The sequence below is a fragment of the Plasmodium gonderi genome, assembly GCF_002157705.1.
Source record: "Plasmodium gonderi DNA, contig: Chr01, whole genome shotgun sequence".
In the NCBI taxonomy this organism is placed as follows: domain Eukaryota; phylum Apicomplexa; class Aconoidasida; order Haemosporida; family Plasmodiidae; genus Plasmodium; species Plasmodium gonderi.
Genome location: NW_021628925.1, coordinates 766,341 through 782,506, shown reverse-complemented (window position 1 = coordinate 782,506; position 16,166 = coordinate 766,341). Strand labels below are relative to the sequence as shown.

Below are 16,166 nucleotides of genomic sequence, written 5' to 3'. Positions count from 1 at the left end.
TGAACGCAGAAACCAATATGACTTTTTAAAACACATACAACCGAATCGTTACTCCATTCAAGGGATCATAAAAATTGTTTTCGATCAGATACAGTAGTGATGTGTGTAGGATTACGCACCATAATTCAGGGCTAGAAAAGGGCGTGAGGAAGTTGAATAATAAGAAATCATTCAAGTAGATTCCCACTTACCCACTTGATTTCCAACCAGATTTCTCCCCCACTTGATTGCCAACCAGATTTCTCCCCCACCTGATTGCCAACCAGATTTCTCCCTCACGTAGTATTGTATCATGAGGAAATGCACGCAGAGACTGAAGCGGAGCAGGGAAGAAAGTCCAGACAGAACGTGCATAACTCTAGTGAGAGCCACTCTTCTGCCAATTCTAAGCATCGGTAAGAATGAGAAAACAACATTGTTTCATCCGTTTAAGAACCCATTACCAGGATTCGTAAGTGACAAAAGTTTATATGTAAAGAAGACGTTAGGAGTAAAGGTAAGACGAACAGGATGGATAAACTTGATGAAGAACTCGATTCCAAGAAGATCAGACGAAAGAGAAATAGATGATCAGGATAAGAACAAAATAGATGAAATAAAAAAAGATTTCGAACCATTAATCCTGTATGAAAATGAAAATACTAAAATTGAAGTAGATCCTATTTTAGCTCAATTTTTGAGAGAACATCAAAGAGAAGGAGTTACATTCGTTTTTGAATGTTTGATGAATTTGAAAGATGATAATATAAGTGGATGTATACTTGCAGATGATATGGGACTTGGAAAGACATTACAAAGTATATCTGTGTTGTATACATTACTAAAACAAGGTATCCATAAAAAACCAGCAGTTAGAAGATGTCTTATTTTATGTCCAGCTAGCTTAATCAATAACTGGAATGATGAAATTAATAAATGGCTACCTGGTAGATGTAATGTGACATGTGTAAATGATAATGCAAAAGAAAAAATTGTAAGTAAATTAGAAGGATTCAAATATGATCAAAAATCAACAGTTATTATTTGTTCTTATGAATGCTTTCGAATAAATAATGAAGCATTGGACAAATCGTCCATAGATATGATTATATGTGATGAAGCACATCGATTAAAAAATGATAAGACAAAGACATATATAAGTATATATCAATTGGCAGCAAAGAAGAGACTTCTATTATCTGGAACTCCCATTCAAAATGACTTGGGAGAATTCTTTGCTTTAATTTCTTTATGCAATCCTGATGTATTCCATGATACTAACTTATTTAGAAAAAAATTTGCAAATCCAATTCTCATTGGTAGAGACAAAGATGCAACAGAAAAAGAACAACAAATTGCATCAGAACGATTGGCTGAATTGTCAAATATTACAAATAAGTTTATTCTTAGAAGGACTAATAATTTACTCTCCAAAGTTTTACCACTAAAATATCTTATCAATATTTTTATTAAATTAAATCCTATTCAAGAAGCATTATATGTGCTATTTTTGAAAAATAAAAAAATTCTCAAAAATGAAAACTCTAATAATAAAGTCAATGTGCTTATCAATATTAAAAAGTTAGAAAAAATATGCAATCATCCACTACTTCTGAATGGAAATGACATGAAGGACGCAGGCCACATTCCTCTCTCTAAACTTATAGAAGATGTTGTCAAAGAAGTAGAAAAAAAAAAAACGGAAAGAGGTAGCAAACGAAGGAACAACAGCACCAGCGGTAGTTGCAACCCTGTACAGGGGAAGCCGCTTACTATGTCGGTGGGAGAGGATAATACAACGTGGAGAGATAGGGATAGAGATAGGAGGAAACCTGTTGAAATGGATTACGACAAACCCGTGAAGAGATTGCTGGAAGAGTGTAAGAGAGACATATACCACTCGTACTACAACATGTCGTGTAAATTTCAGCTTTTGCATTTTCTTTTAAAAACAATAAAACAAGAAACAACAGATAAAGTGGTAATTGTAAGCAATTACACACAAACATTAGATTATATGGAAATATTATGTAAAGAAAATTTTTACAAATTTGTTCGTCTAGATGGAGGAATAAGTATTAAAAAAAGACACAAAGTGATAAATGATTTTACCCATTCATCTGATATTTTCATATTCTTACTCTCATCTAAATCTGGAGGATGTGGAATTAATTTAATAAGCTCCAATCGATTAATTCTTTTAGATCCAGATTGGAATCCTGCAAATGATAAGCAAGCATTAGCAAGAGTATGGAGAGAAGGGCAAAAAAAAATTTGTTACATTTACAGATTATTTTGCACGGGAACCATTGATGAAAAGGTGTATCAACGTCAGATAAGTAAAGATGGATTATCATCAATGATTGTTACAAACACAAATTTATCAAAAGATCAAATGTCAGATGAAAATGTGAAAAAACTTTTTAATTACAAAATGAATACTATCTGTGAGACACATGATAATATCGAATGTACTAGATGTAATTTTAAAAATCCTCAGGGAAATTATTCAGAACAGTTGGAAGATTTTGAAGAAGAAGATGTTAATACTTGGGCTCATCACCAAAATATAGAAACAGTTCCAGATCCAATCTTAGTAAAAGCTGTACAAGCAGCAACCGAGTTTAAGAGTAATGATATGTCCAACTTCCCCCTCTTGAAAAAACTTTCAAATTTATTTATCACTTTTGCCATGAGTTGCAAGATTGAGTTTAGGGATGACTTGATTAAGCAAAAGGCTAAGCAGATGCAGATCAAGACGGAAGCTGGAAAAGATCCAACACTCCCCGGGGTCTATTCTGAAGAAGGAGAAGCGGAAGAAGAGGAAGAAGTGGAAGAAGAAGAAGAAGAAGAAGAAGAAGAAGAAGAAGAAGAAGAAGAAGAAGAAGAAGAGGAAGAAATGGAAGAAGAAGAAGAAGAAGAAGAAGAAGAGGAAGAAGAAGAAGAAGAAGAAGAAGAAGAAGAGGAAGAAGAAGAAGAGGAAGAAGAAGTGGATGACGAAGAAGAGGATGATGAAAAAGCGGAAGAAGAAGCAGAAGCTGAGGATGAAGAAGCAGATGACGAAGAAGAGGATGACGAAGAAGCTGATGACGAAGAAGCTGAGGAGGACGATCCCTCAGAAAGAACGCTTAAAAAAGATTACAAACACAAGATCATGGAAATAATGGAATATCAACGAATAAGGAAGAAAGAGAAAGGCACGAACGAACCGAAGAAAAGAATACAAGAGGAAAATTTTGACATAGAAACAGAAACCAAGGGGGAGGAAAAAGAGAAACAAGCACATGCTAGAAGTAGATCTCTTCCAGAGAAGGATGATGACAAAAGAGAAGATCATGAGGAGTTGTCAATCGTGAGGAAAGAAGCAAATCAAAATAATGATAGCAGAATGAATAACCACACAAAGTCTAAATCAGATGAAAGAATCATCGACCAAGAAGAGCAACACTCCTCCAAACGGATCACACGAAATATGACACAAAAAAATTTAATGGAACTCTTGTCACAGGACGAAGAATCCAAGGTAACTCTCTCCATGTCCGAAGATGTAGATGCATCTGTTGAAAATGTCAGCACAGATAGTTCGTACTTTATATGAGCTTTTGCAGCAGAAGCAAGTGGATTGGGGAGGAATGGTCAGACATGTGAACCCTGTAAGTTTGACTTGCGCCTTTTTCACACACATTTGCAATTTGTCAAAAAAAGAGAGTTTAATTTAATCGAGATGGGAGAAAAAATTAAAAAAAATTAAAAAAAATTAAAAAAAAATTGAAAAAAAAAAAGTTACTCCAAATGAATGTACACAAAATGGGAGCGTCCCAAGGAGGTACAAGTGTGCATATAAAAAAAAAAAAAAAAGTCCCGCTAGGTGTTGCCAGATAATTTTTTTTTTTTTTTTTTTTTTTTTTTTTACGTACCCATTTAATTATCGCATGAATAAGAGAAAAATAGAATAGAAGGAAGTAGGGCAGAATGGGGAAGAACAAGTGTAACACAATGTGGTGTAGCTAAGCTAATGCAACTTAACGGTTCCATCGTTAGGCACACAAAATGACACCTGTATTTGTGTGTGTTTGCTTTTGCTATAAGTGACTGATTTGTGATAAAAAAAAAAGAAAAGAAAATGAAGCGAAGCAAAGCAGAATAAAGAGCGTTACATATGTAGTGTACGTATATATATTTATTTCGGATTAGCACTAGGGTATATGGATCAAGCATGTGTATAGTTTTTTTTTTTTTTTTTTTTTTTTTTTTTTACAACCTCTTCTCATGGGTGTAGAAGCATTAAAGTTGTGTGAGGGAAAAATGACCGAGGGGTTTGTGTAGATCATTTTTATCAGACCGCTCCTTCAGCCCCTGTGCATAATCAGTGAATCAGTGAGGTGTAGGTAAATACACCCATTAAGAAGAGCATAAATAAATGCCATATATATATATATATATGTGTGTGTGTGCACATACACAAGAACAAGAAAAGAAAAGAAATATTTGTGCCCACTCGCATAGTAGCCTATGTGCTAAATAACAGGCACTACATCAAGCACAGCGTCGCCTTAATCTTCTCTCAAACGGTAGATATGCATATGTATATAATATTTACATGTTTTGTTTTTAATCTCTTTTTTTTATACATTTTTTGTGCATTCCTTTGTACACTTTTTTGCGCATTCCTTTGTACACTTTTTTGCGCATTCCTTTGTACACTTTTTATGCATTTTCTATACACTTTTTCTGCATTTTCTATACACGTTTTATGCATTTCTTGCTCTTTTGTTCTAGTCATTTATTTAGCAGGTGCTTGCTTTTTTTTTTTTTTTTTTTTTTTTTTTTTACAACAAAATGCGTAACCTTTTTTCAGCCTTTTAGTAAGCTTTTTTTTTTTGTTCATTTTTTTTTTTTTTTTTTTGTTTTTTTTTTTTTTTTTTTTTTTTTTTTTTTTTTTTTTTTTTTTTTTTTTTTTTTTTTTTTTTTTTTTTTTTTTTTTTTTTTTTTTTTTTTTTTTTTTTTTTTTTCTTTACAACAAAATGCGTAACCTTTTTTCAGCCTTTTAGTAAGCTTTATTTTTTTGTTCATTTTTTTGTTTATTTTTTTGTTTATTTTTTTGTTTATTTTTTTGTTTATTTTTTTGTTTACTTATTTATTTATTTTTTTTTTTTTCCCTTTTTCTTTTCTTTTTTTCTTTCTTTTTTTTTCCTCTCCTTTAACAATTTTTCCCCAACCGAAGGTTTGTATTTTTACGGACTTGAGGAAAACAACGTGCTATTATATAGTAACAAATAAGAAATGTACTTTTTACCCCACTGAATCAACATGATATTAAAAACATTATGTAGATTGTAAGGGTTGCGAGGTTATTTTCTCTCAGAAAGTAAAAATTTCTTTTCGGATTGGAAAGAACCAAACCCAACACCCCACCGCGCGTCGCTTGTAGATTTGCTTACCTTTCTCATTACAAGCCTCACTTGGAAATCTCACTACATGTGATTGCTCATACCATTTCCATACTCATACTCATACACATATATATGTTTTGTCCCTTTTTTGTGTTCCCAATTTTCTGCTCCCCCTCTTCCGTTATGTAATTCTTACACAAGTTTGCATACCGTTTCTCCCTACTGTTTTGCTTTTCGATTTTTTGCTATTCCACTTTTTACCTAGTTTTTTTGCTTTTCGATTTTTTGCTTAGTCTTTTGTTATTCAAAGTTTTTTTTTCTTGCTTTTTTTGTTATTCAGAGTTTTTTTTTCTTGCTTTTTTTGTTATTCAGAGTTTTTTTTCCTTGCTTTTTTTGTTATTCACCTCTTCCACAAATTGTTCCCAATTTGTCCCCAACTTTTTACGTGCACTTATTTCTTGCCTTTAAGTAACACTGGGTTTTGTGACCCGTGCGAGATGACACACCTGCAATTCCATAACATTAGCACCAAGATGATAGGAGGGATGTAAACTTTCACACATCTACAAAAGAGTGAATCGCTTGTGTGTACAAATGAGTGAATCACTTGTGTGTACAAATGAGTGAATCACTTGTGTTCAAATACGCATATGCACACATACGGGGGCGCGACAGAACTCCCAGACGAACCTGCATGCTTAGCTCCCCTCTCCCATATGTGTAGATGCACAGAAGGGAAAATATTCCTTTCAAATGAAAAGGAGTAAAAACACTTCAAAAAAAAAAAAAAAAAAACACTCAAAAAAAGAAGGGGACTCCAAAACTGGACACAAAAAAGGGGACCACAAACCTGAACCCAAAAAAAGTTGCGCCAAAAAAAAAAAAAAAAATATTCTAAAGTTAACGCACCGCTTGACGAAATCACCCACTTTATTTTTTTTTAAAAAATTAAAAAAAATAAAATAACAAAAATGAAAGGAAGAAATGAACGAAAAGCGAATATCGAACAAGTGATGAACGACTATCTAATAAACCTTAGCTACCTATACAAAAATTCACACTCATTAAGTGATAATGAAAATAATGAAAATAAGCAGCGTAAATCTAGTAACTCTAAAATGGGTTACATTAAGCAGGAATCATTACTTATGAACCAGAACGAAAATGGAAGTAGTGCCAGCACCAATGATGATATTTCATCAGATTCTGGAAAAAGCAGATCATTGCATTATGATGAAATAATGAATACAATTTTTACTCCTAAAGAGAGAGAAATTTATATGAATATAAAAAAAATTTTTAAAAATAAAAAAAACTATGCAGATATAGAAACAAATGAGTATCTTTTTTGTTACTTATTCATTTTAGCTCTTAAGAACATGTTTTATAACATAATATTGCAGAAGAAAGTAGAACACCAATTGGAAAAGGCACATCAGGAGATTCTCTATTCAGCATCTCTCTATTGTCCTCCAACCTCGAAAACAAAAAGCTCTCATGATGAGGAAAGCATCACGCATCGACGTAGGGGCGAGAAGGAGTGTTATCCCAAGCAGGGAAATCTGAACAACCATGTGAAAGATCACTTGAATGGTCATGCGAACGACCATGTGAATGACCATGCGAACGACCATGCGAACGATCATGTGAATGACCATGCGAACGACCATGCGAACGACCATGTGAATGACCATGCGAACGACCATGCGAACGACCATGTGAATGACCATGTGAATGACCATATAATGAATAACCATGTGAATAACCAGGTGGGAGATCAGATCAGGGATAGTGGCACGGGGGAAGATAGCTCCACGCCACTCAATGAAGCTGCCGAAGACTCAGAAAAAAACGTAACGCATAAAACAAAACCAGGAACCAAGAAATCCGTGGAGGCAAAGAAACCTGAAGAGGGAAAGAAACCTGTAGAGGCAAAGAAGAAAGAGAGAGATAAAAACCTACTTGAAGATAAGTATGAACAATTTGGAAAAAATTACATATTTCACATTTTCGAAGCATTGAAGAAGAATAAGTTTTATTGGATATTCCCACTGAGTGTAGTGATGTTTGGGTACCTTTACTACAAAATGAGGGGTAAAATTGCAGATTACATATACAACCATTACATGAATATAACTAAATACTTCACTAACATATCTGTATGGCCAAGTGGATGTGAAGAAATGATGATATCAAAAGATTACAACCACTTCTTCTACAATATTCAGAAAAATAATGTAAAAACAATTTTTTTTAATCCTTCCAATAATACGTTCTCTTATCTTCTAAGCAAAGGGGCCATACCTAAGAGCAGCAACAATATGATGATTTTTAACACGAATAAAATTGGTAGCAGTAACTTATCAACACATGAAGAGAAGAACAATATGTATACAATTTTTTATAATGATTATATAATGAAATTTTTGCTAAAAAATAAGGTTTATGAAAATGTAGAAATAAAACTAGATGATAAAATGTTAAAAATGTCATTTTATGAAATTTTAAAAAAAAATATGTTCGATTTGGTTACGTATACATTTTCGTTAATAACATTCTTTTATATTTATGAGAAAAATTTGTCAGCATCTTCGCCTTTCAATAATTCAGATTATTCTTTTCAGAAAAGAAATAAATTCGATTCTTTTAATGAAATAATATTAAATGATGAAACTAAAAAAGATATTAAAGGAACATTATTTTTTTTATTATATTCAAGCATGTTTTCTGAAAATTATAATTTATCACATAACAATACCATTTTATTTACTGGAGAAACAGGGACTGGGAAAAGCTTACTAGCTAAAGCAATTGCAAAAGAGTTAGATGTAGAATTTATACATCTATCGGGTTCTACTTTTATTGAACTTTACATAGGAAACGGTGCATCCAAAATTAGAAACCTATTCAAAATGGCCAAACGAAATAAAAAATCAGTTCTAATTTTTATAGACGAAATTGATAGCATTGGACTGAACAGAAGTGTTACCAATGATACGGGGAATAATCAAAACCATGAATACACACAAACTTTGAATCAGCTCCTAATCGAAATTGATTCCTTGCACGAGTACAATCGAGAACAGTATCTCATCGCTTCCCAAAAACGGGATCAAATAGGGTTCTTCACGCACATTAAAAAGACGCTTATGAACATTATTCCACTCGAGCGACCTCCCCTCAACACTGATGCGGGTAGTACTAGTCCAACAGACAACAGGTATCCCAAAAATGGAAATCATCCGTATGGAAATCATCCGTATGGACGCCATGCAAATCATACAGCACTTCATCAAAAGGATGGGTATGAAATTTTGCAATATTATCTGAACAATGAACTGACACTACAAGAAGTGGAGGAACTGTTTAATTTGAAAAGTCATAGAACTGGAAAATTTATTCTCCTTATCGGAGCCACAAATAGATACAAGTATCTAGATTCTGCTTTAATCAGATCAAAGAGATTCGATAAAATTATACATTTTCATGTACCAAATATGTTCACGCGAAGAAAGCTTTTTGAATTTTATGTGGATAAGTATATAGGTAGAAAAAACATCATTGGACGTGAAATCATAGGTAGAAAAAAAATTTGTGGAAATTATAACTTTCCAGAAGCAGATGCCCATTTTGAAAATACAACACTGAATGGAAAAGACTCCTCATTATCATTACCACGATTACGTGAGAGGAACGAATCTCCTGTCCTAGAATTTACCCCCTTTAGACATAAATTTGGAAATTACCTTAATGCACTTCATCCAAGAGTTACGGACAAATATGAACTTATGTTGAAGTCACTGCAAAGGGGAGATCAATTAAATGTTTCCACAACGAGCAGTAATAATAGTGGATCTCCTAATGAGAGTAAGAACCACGTAGACACTTTTTCCTTTGCCATTTTAACAACATTATTTAACTGTGCTGATATTGATGAAATTGTTCACTCGGCACAAATGAAAAATTTCACAAAAAGTCCAATTCATCGAAAAGTGTACAATTTCAACAGTACTATGTTTGAAGTACTTGATTCTGTTTTGTATAAAAAGTTTACATATGACAATCATACAGAAAAACTTACTATCCAAGTAAATAAAAACGAAAAAAATGCAGTTAACGATTCTTCTGTAAACCTCAAATTTATGAATAACAACATGTCCACGGATGCAGATTATGATGAATATTTAACTAAATTTATTAACTTTTGCAATGAAGAATTAGACAGACGAATGAATGATGAACAGAAAAACAAACATAAGAAAGGAAATAATCCACAACTAGAAAAACTATCATTTGATGATTTCCTCTTCTTTAACGATTTAAAAAAATGCAAAATAAAAATTTGGAATGATGAAGATATAAGCTTCTTCCTGCAAAACACTTTCTGTGTCAATAATGGATTTTTGTACGACCCGAAGAAGTATCACCTATGCTTACTGTGGAAATCTATAGAGAGCTTTTTCATAATTTTACATTCGAATTGTGTGCTGCAGCCCTGCTGATATGAGCCCCTTACGCGTGCATTTCGTAGGGAGGTAGAAAGGGAGAAGCAGTAAGGGAGCGACAGCGGAACAGAAATAATGATATAGTAACAAATAGGTAGACGTATTTGTATGATATATTTATTCCCCATTTTTTGTGCCCATAACTAGGTGGATATTTATTTTAATTTATTTTATTTTTTTTTTTTTGCATATACCATATGGGCTCCCCCCCCCTCCCTCCCCTCTCCGTTTTAATATTTACTTTTTTTGTTGTTGATATTTCATGTTCCTTTCATAGCGTCCTGTGACACGTCACGCACCCCACCAGATTGTCATATTTGTTGCGTTCTTTTTATGTACATGCATATGGATGTATACGCGTCGTAATTTTCTCCCTTTTTTAAAATTTCCTACATAACGTGTCACCGCCTTCCAGTACGAGGCCTAAGTGGGATACGCATGCATACTAATTAAATAACCTACGAATTTGTGTATTTGTTTATTTGTGTATTTGTGTATTTGTGTATTTGTGTATTTGTTTATTTATTTATTTGTGAATTTAAAGAAAGTCCAAATTAACACTTTTTTTTTTAAGAAAATAATGCTGTAGGGTGTGCATTCGCACCACGCAGGTTTCCCACACACACATTCCTCCCCAATTGTTAATTTTTTTCCTTTTTTTCGGTTCCCTTTAAAACGTTGCAAGAAAAAAAAAAAATACAAAATAGATCGAGAAAAGTAAAAAGAATTTGTACTACATCGGAATGAGTTCAAAAGAGACAGCAAAAAAAATATAGAAAACTATTGACCCTTGTAATAATAATGAGTTTTCCTCTCCCATTTCTTCCTTCTACTTCAAACATTTTAGAAGATAAAAAAAACGTTGTAGCTAAATGAATTCGAGTAAAGCGTTAAAAAAAAAAAAAACGAGCGTTTAAAGTTTTTTTTTTTTTTTTTTGGCATGTTATATGATACCCACAAGGATGTGATGAGAAAGGTACAATTGAATGACAGGGTGTCACTTAAAAAAAAAAGTGGATATGGGTAAATTTCGAAATGTTTTTAAATTTATCAGTTGTCTTCTAATTGCTTAACGGGTAACATATATATATATATATATATACACGCAGTAATAATCAAGAGGAGAAAAGAAGTACTTACTGTAACCTCCAAGTTATACACACAATGGACTATGTGTATTTATAAAATATGAACGTTCATACAATCTTGTGTTGCTAGAAAGACACAAAGCTTGCAACGTTTACCAACCTTCTATAACAAAATATATTTGTAGTTATGAAAAGAAGGAACTACATACCCATTTCATCATAGAAATAGTTGGTGTTAAGTGTTTAATTTCTATGGACGGTTATTCATACAATTAATTTTGCAAAATATGTTTTTTTATTTAGAGAAAAGGAAAGAGAAAAAAAAAAAAAAAAAAAAAAAAAATGGTAGCTAGCTGTTTTTTTTTTATTATTTTTTTTTTTTTTTTTTCCCCATTAAGAACATGCACATTTTTATACATGTAAAAACTGGAAAGAATTATGAACAGAGAAATTAATAACCACATGAAAAGAAAAAAAAAAAAAAAAAAATGAAGCAAAGTAGGGAAAAAGAAAGTATGCACACACCCCTCAGGGTTATTTTTTCTTCCTGAACTATATATAATCAAGAAAGAAAAGAAAAAAATATGTATATATGGTGGTATATGTACGTACGCATGTGCGCATGTACATGTGTACACATATGCATACGTAAGTGGCAACAAATGGACTGTTAGGAATAAGCGCGATAAACGGAATTGACGCAAATTCACACACGTGTTTGTGTTTATATCGCAACTATTCTCTCGTTGTATAAGAAAAGCTACCACACAGCAACCCCACGTCTTCTCCCAGCTGTACCTCATGGTGAATGTTTTTACAAAAAAAATTTATATGCAAATGGGCTGTGCCTGCATGGGTATACACAAATTCGTTTACCTTCCCAGAGCTTATTATCATGACAAAGGAGTGCATAATGTCATTCTAAAAAAATAATAAAAGAAAAAAGATCTTAAGCTAAGGTGTGAAAGCGTGAATATATGACTACTCAAATGCATAAATGTACTGACGCATGAATGAGCCAACAAATGGAAAGAAAAATTCACGCATTTAACTTGGGCCAGCTTAAATTGCTGGTGACATGTGCCCTCGGCTATACATATACATTTTATGTTCTTATATATGTACACATGTGTGTACACACTTATATGCATATATTTATGTTCATACTTTTTGTATATGTTTTTTGAGCATATATATATATGCACACTCTAATGTTTGCACCCGTGCCTGTGAGTAAAAAGCCTCTTTGATGATAAAGGCATCAATTACTTTTTAGAAACAGTGGGAGACTACATATAGATTCATACAATTGCATCCATCAAGGGAAAAGTTCTCCCAAGGTCGAAACCAGATTTCAAAGGCGTAAATAAATATGCATGTACATATACTTGTACATTATACTTACTTGAGTTGGTATCAACCAAATCGAACTAAGATCTGCCACGATGCCTCAACGTGCAAAAAAGTGCACCATGGAAGAAAAAAAAACGGAACAGAAAGCTATGCACCTTCAGAAAAACTCCCATGTTTTGAAAATAAATAGGAGGACTTTCTCAGAAAGGGAGCCACCGGACAGATGTTGTGTCACCGATTCGATAGAAGAACAGCCAGAGGAACTGCTGACGGGGAAGACAGAGGAGTTTCTACCTGGGATGAAAGGGGAGTTTCTACCTGGGATGAAAGAGGAGTTTCTACCTGGGATGAAAGAGGAGTTTCTACCTGGGATGAAAGAGGAGTTTCTACCTGGGATGAAAGAGGAGTTTCTACCTGAGATCACAAAGGAACTGCTACCGGAACCTCCAGCAGAACCTCCAGCAGAAGCGCTAGCAGATCGGAAAACAGGAGTGCTTGTGGAAATTCGGAGGGTACTTTCAAGTGAACCCCTGAGAAAGATTAACTGCTTAACCAATGTAGATGACATACTCTGCTTTAGTCAGTATTCAAAGGAATCAGAATGCTTTAATCAGTATTCAAAAGAATCAAAATTCTCTTGTGATATTTTAAACGAAGGAACCTCATCTGAAAGGTCATACAAATTAGAAAAGGATCTGCAAGTCTATGAACATCTAGCTACATTGTACGATGACGATTCTTTTGTCAAAGAAGAGGAACGTATCGAAGTAGAGGAAGTCAAAGCAGCAGGGACATTCGAAGTAGAAGCAAATACAGTTGATAACACGCCAACAGACGATGTTGAAGAACCATATCCCATAGAACAAGAAAGCACAAAGTCGTGTGATGATGACCACGAACTATCATTTGATAACATGAACGAAGGCGTTCTAGATTATGTCAAGGAAAAGCGCGAAACAAGAGGAGGAAATCAGATAAGATACAGTAGGAAGGGACCTGTTGATACCGGGCAATGCTATCGAGGGGAATTTAGTCAGGGTTATCTCAATCCGTGTGAAGAGGCATATGAGGAAGGACAAAGTCGGAAGGAAACAGACGACAAAGACATAGCTGATAAGAATGTGATAGATAAGAATGTGATAGATAAGAATGTGATAGATAAGAATGTGATAGATAAGAATGCGATAGATAAGAATGTGATAGATAAGAATGTGATAGATAAGAATCTGATAGATAAGAATCTGACAGATAAAAATATGATAGATAAGAATCTGACAGATAAAAATATGATAGATAAGAATCTGATAGATAAAAATCTGACAGATAAAAATCTGACAGATAAAAATCTGACAGATAAAAATCTGATAGATAAAAATGTAGAGGGAAAAGAAGACCTCGTTAAGGAGGGGACTACTTCTGAGACAGAACCATTTCCAAATGAAGAAAACTACGCATACAAAGTTCCCGGTAAATCTGGTTTAGATATTATAGTCAGGAGTTCCATCAAGACGTATAGCTGCGCACTTAAGAAAAAAATGTTATTGCAAGGGAAAATATTCATTACACACGACAGTGTGTATTTTATGTCTCTGTTTGATTCCCTCTTTTCTAAAAATTCCATCCTACGGATACCATACGAATCCATAGAATCCGTAAAAAAAATGAGCGTTTTCAACTTTATACCGAATGCACTTAAAATCGTAGCTAAAAATAGATCCTTTGTGTTCACATCTTTTGTGCATAGAGACAACGCGTATGACTTGATAATGGACATGATTCAAGACAACATGAATGCGGATGAAATTCCAAAAAAAGGTGTCGTAATACACAGCAGTGAGGAGTTGGATGGGGAAGAAGCAGAAGAAGAAGAAGCAGAAGCAGAAGAAGGGGATGATATGGATGATGCGGATGATGCAGATGATGTGGATGACGTGGATGACGTGGATGATGAAAGCGATCAAGTTGGTGAAAACGAAGGAAGCGAGAAAATAAGAAACGCGAACCCTTACGAGGAAAAGGAAAAAAACGAAGAGGTAGAGATGGGCAGACTAAAGGACCCAAACCGGCCGAACAAAAGGAAACTAAAAAAACGCCTCAGGATAAGAAACAAAATGAAAAATCGGAAGAAGCAAAATAATAAATCAGTAATTTACAACATTACACCAACACAATATGATCCGCTCGTGAATACCCAATTCAGTCAAGTAGTACAACAAGATGAAGGAGTGGAAGGTCAAGGAATGGAAGGCGAAGACTCTGCTAGAGTCTCCACCGCCTCTAAAGATGTGAAGGAAAAAATCCTAATGATAGAAACAAGGAAAGGGTTGACAGAATTAAACATTACAGAGGAGGAAGAAGAACTATTGAATAAACATAATTATGTTCGATGTAATTATCACACGGATAGTTTATACGTAAATAAAAATTTTAAAAAAATATTTGTTGATATATTCTCAAAATTTGATTGTGATAATCCAATTGTGAAAAGTATGCAAGACAAAAACCCAAATAATTTATCTTATGAACATCTATACAATTTGAATAAAGAGCTAGATGGTAAAGGACACCTTTCGTATGAATCTATTTATAACATTTCGCTTTTTGATGATGGGAAGAGAGTATTTGGTATGCCATCACGATCAGATGTAAAAGAAAATTTATCTTTTTTCTTTTTTAAAAATATTATTTCTATTCAAAAATCAGTTTCACTGCTGTGCAATATACCATTAGCAGGGTGCTTTCGTACCGTTGTTACTGTCACTCTTCACAATGTACATGAAAAGAAAAATGAAGAAAACCAAGCAGATGGAATAAATTGTGAGGGAGGTAACCCAAGTGGTAGTGATGATCTTCTAAACAGTTGTACACACGTGGATTTTTCCTATGATATCGAATTTGTAAAACACACTTTTTTTAAAAAACAAATAAAAAATAATGCCCTACTTGAGCTAGAAATATCCCTTAACACTTTGAAGAAGTACACACAGGAAGCCATTCAAAATAAGTATAAACAGAAAAGTACAATAAATAAGAAAAATCAAACACAACCTTCTGAATGTACCTTTGTAAAAGATTATATAGATATTGTAACGATTGGTGAAGATAAAATTTTAGAAAATTCAAACATTTCAACCCCCACGGGGATATCATATCATGTGAATGACAATTATGCTTCAACATTATTCTTGCACAATGCAGTTAAAAGCTTTTCGAAACGGATGCGTATGTTCCATAGGATGGGTAATTTACTTTCGCGTCCACTCGACGCAGTTGTGCGTTTTTATGCGTGTCTATATATATGTTTATATATATGTTTTTGTTCAAGCTACGAATGTATTTTAATTTCCCTTTTTTTTTTTTTTTTTTTTCTTTCCATCCATAGTTGTTCGCAGCTTTCTGGTCTTCATTTTTGCAGCAGTGATATACATATTATTTGAATTAATGAAGCAATAGGAGAAATTTACCCATTTGAAATTAGGACAGGTTTAGGAGAGTCTTTTGTGTGTGTTAATATCCTTTGTGTTTTTTTTTTTTTTTTTTTTTTTTTTTTTTTTTTTTAAATTTTTTTTTTTTACCTTTCCTTTTTTTATTTTTTTTCGTTTTTTTTTTTTTTTTTTTTTTTTTTTTTTTTTTTTTTTTTTTTTTTTTTTTTTTTTTTTTTTTTTTTTTTTTTTCTCTGTAAATTTTTATATTTTACCTTACCTGTTCATAATTTTTTACGTTTTTTTTTACTACATTTTTACGTTATTTTTATTTATTTTTTTTTGTTTTGTGAAATTTTACCCCATTTGGGTAGTTCATCCGGTTCATGATGATCCATTCGTCCCCTCCCCATATGTGTGTACGAT

At 33.2% G+C, this 16,166-nt stretch overlaps 3 protein-coding genes across 3 annotated transcripts; all 3 read left to right on the top strand.

The window, feature by feature from the left end:
- Positions 1 to 292: 292 nt before the first annotated feature.
- PGO_011480 (DNA repair protein RAD54) lies at positions 293 to 3,577 on the top strand (the record flags this gene model as incomplete). Its single annotated transcript, XM_028685788.1, has 1 exon — positions 293 to 3,577. One exon carries the CDS (start codon positions 293 to 295, stop codon positions 3,575 to 3,577), a length of 3,285 nt encoding a protein of 1,094 aa, XP_028541589.1.
- Positions 3,578 to 6,343: 2,766 nt separating this feature from the next.
- PGO_011470 (AAA family ATPase) lies at positions 6,344 to 9,874 on the top strand (the record flags this gene model as incomplete). The annotated part of the gene is made up of 1 exon (XM_028685787.1): positions 6,344 to 9,874. One exon carries the CDS (start codon positions 6,344 to 6,346, stop codon positions 9,872 to 9,874), a length of 3,531 nt encoding a protein of 1,176 aa, XP_028541588.1.
- A 2,536-nt stretch (positions 9,875 to 12,410) lies between these two features.
- On the top strand, positions 12,411 to 15,771 carry PGO_011460 (hypothetical protein, conserved; the record flags this gene model as incomplete). The annotated part of the gene is made up of 2 exons (XM_028685786.1): positions 12,411 to 15,594; positions 15,701 to 15,771. 2 exons carry the CDS (start codon positions 12,411 to 12,413, stop codon positions 15,769 to 15,771), a joined length of 3,255 nt encoding a protein of 1,084 aa, XP_028541587.1.
- Between the last annotated feature and the right edge of the window lie 395 nt (positions 15,772 to 16,166).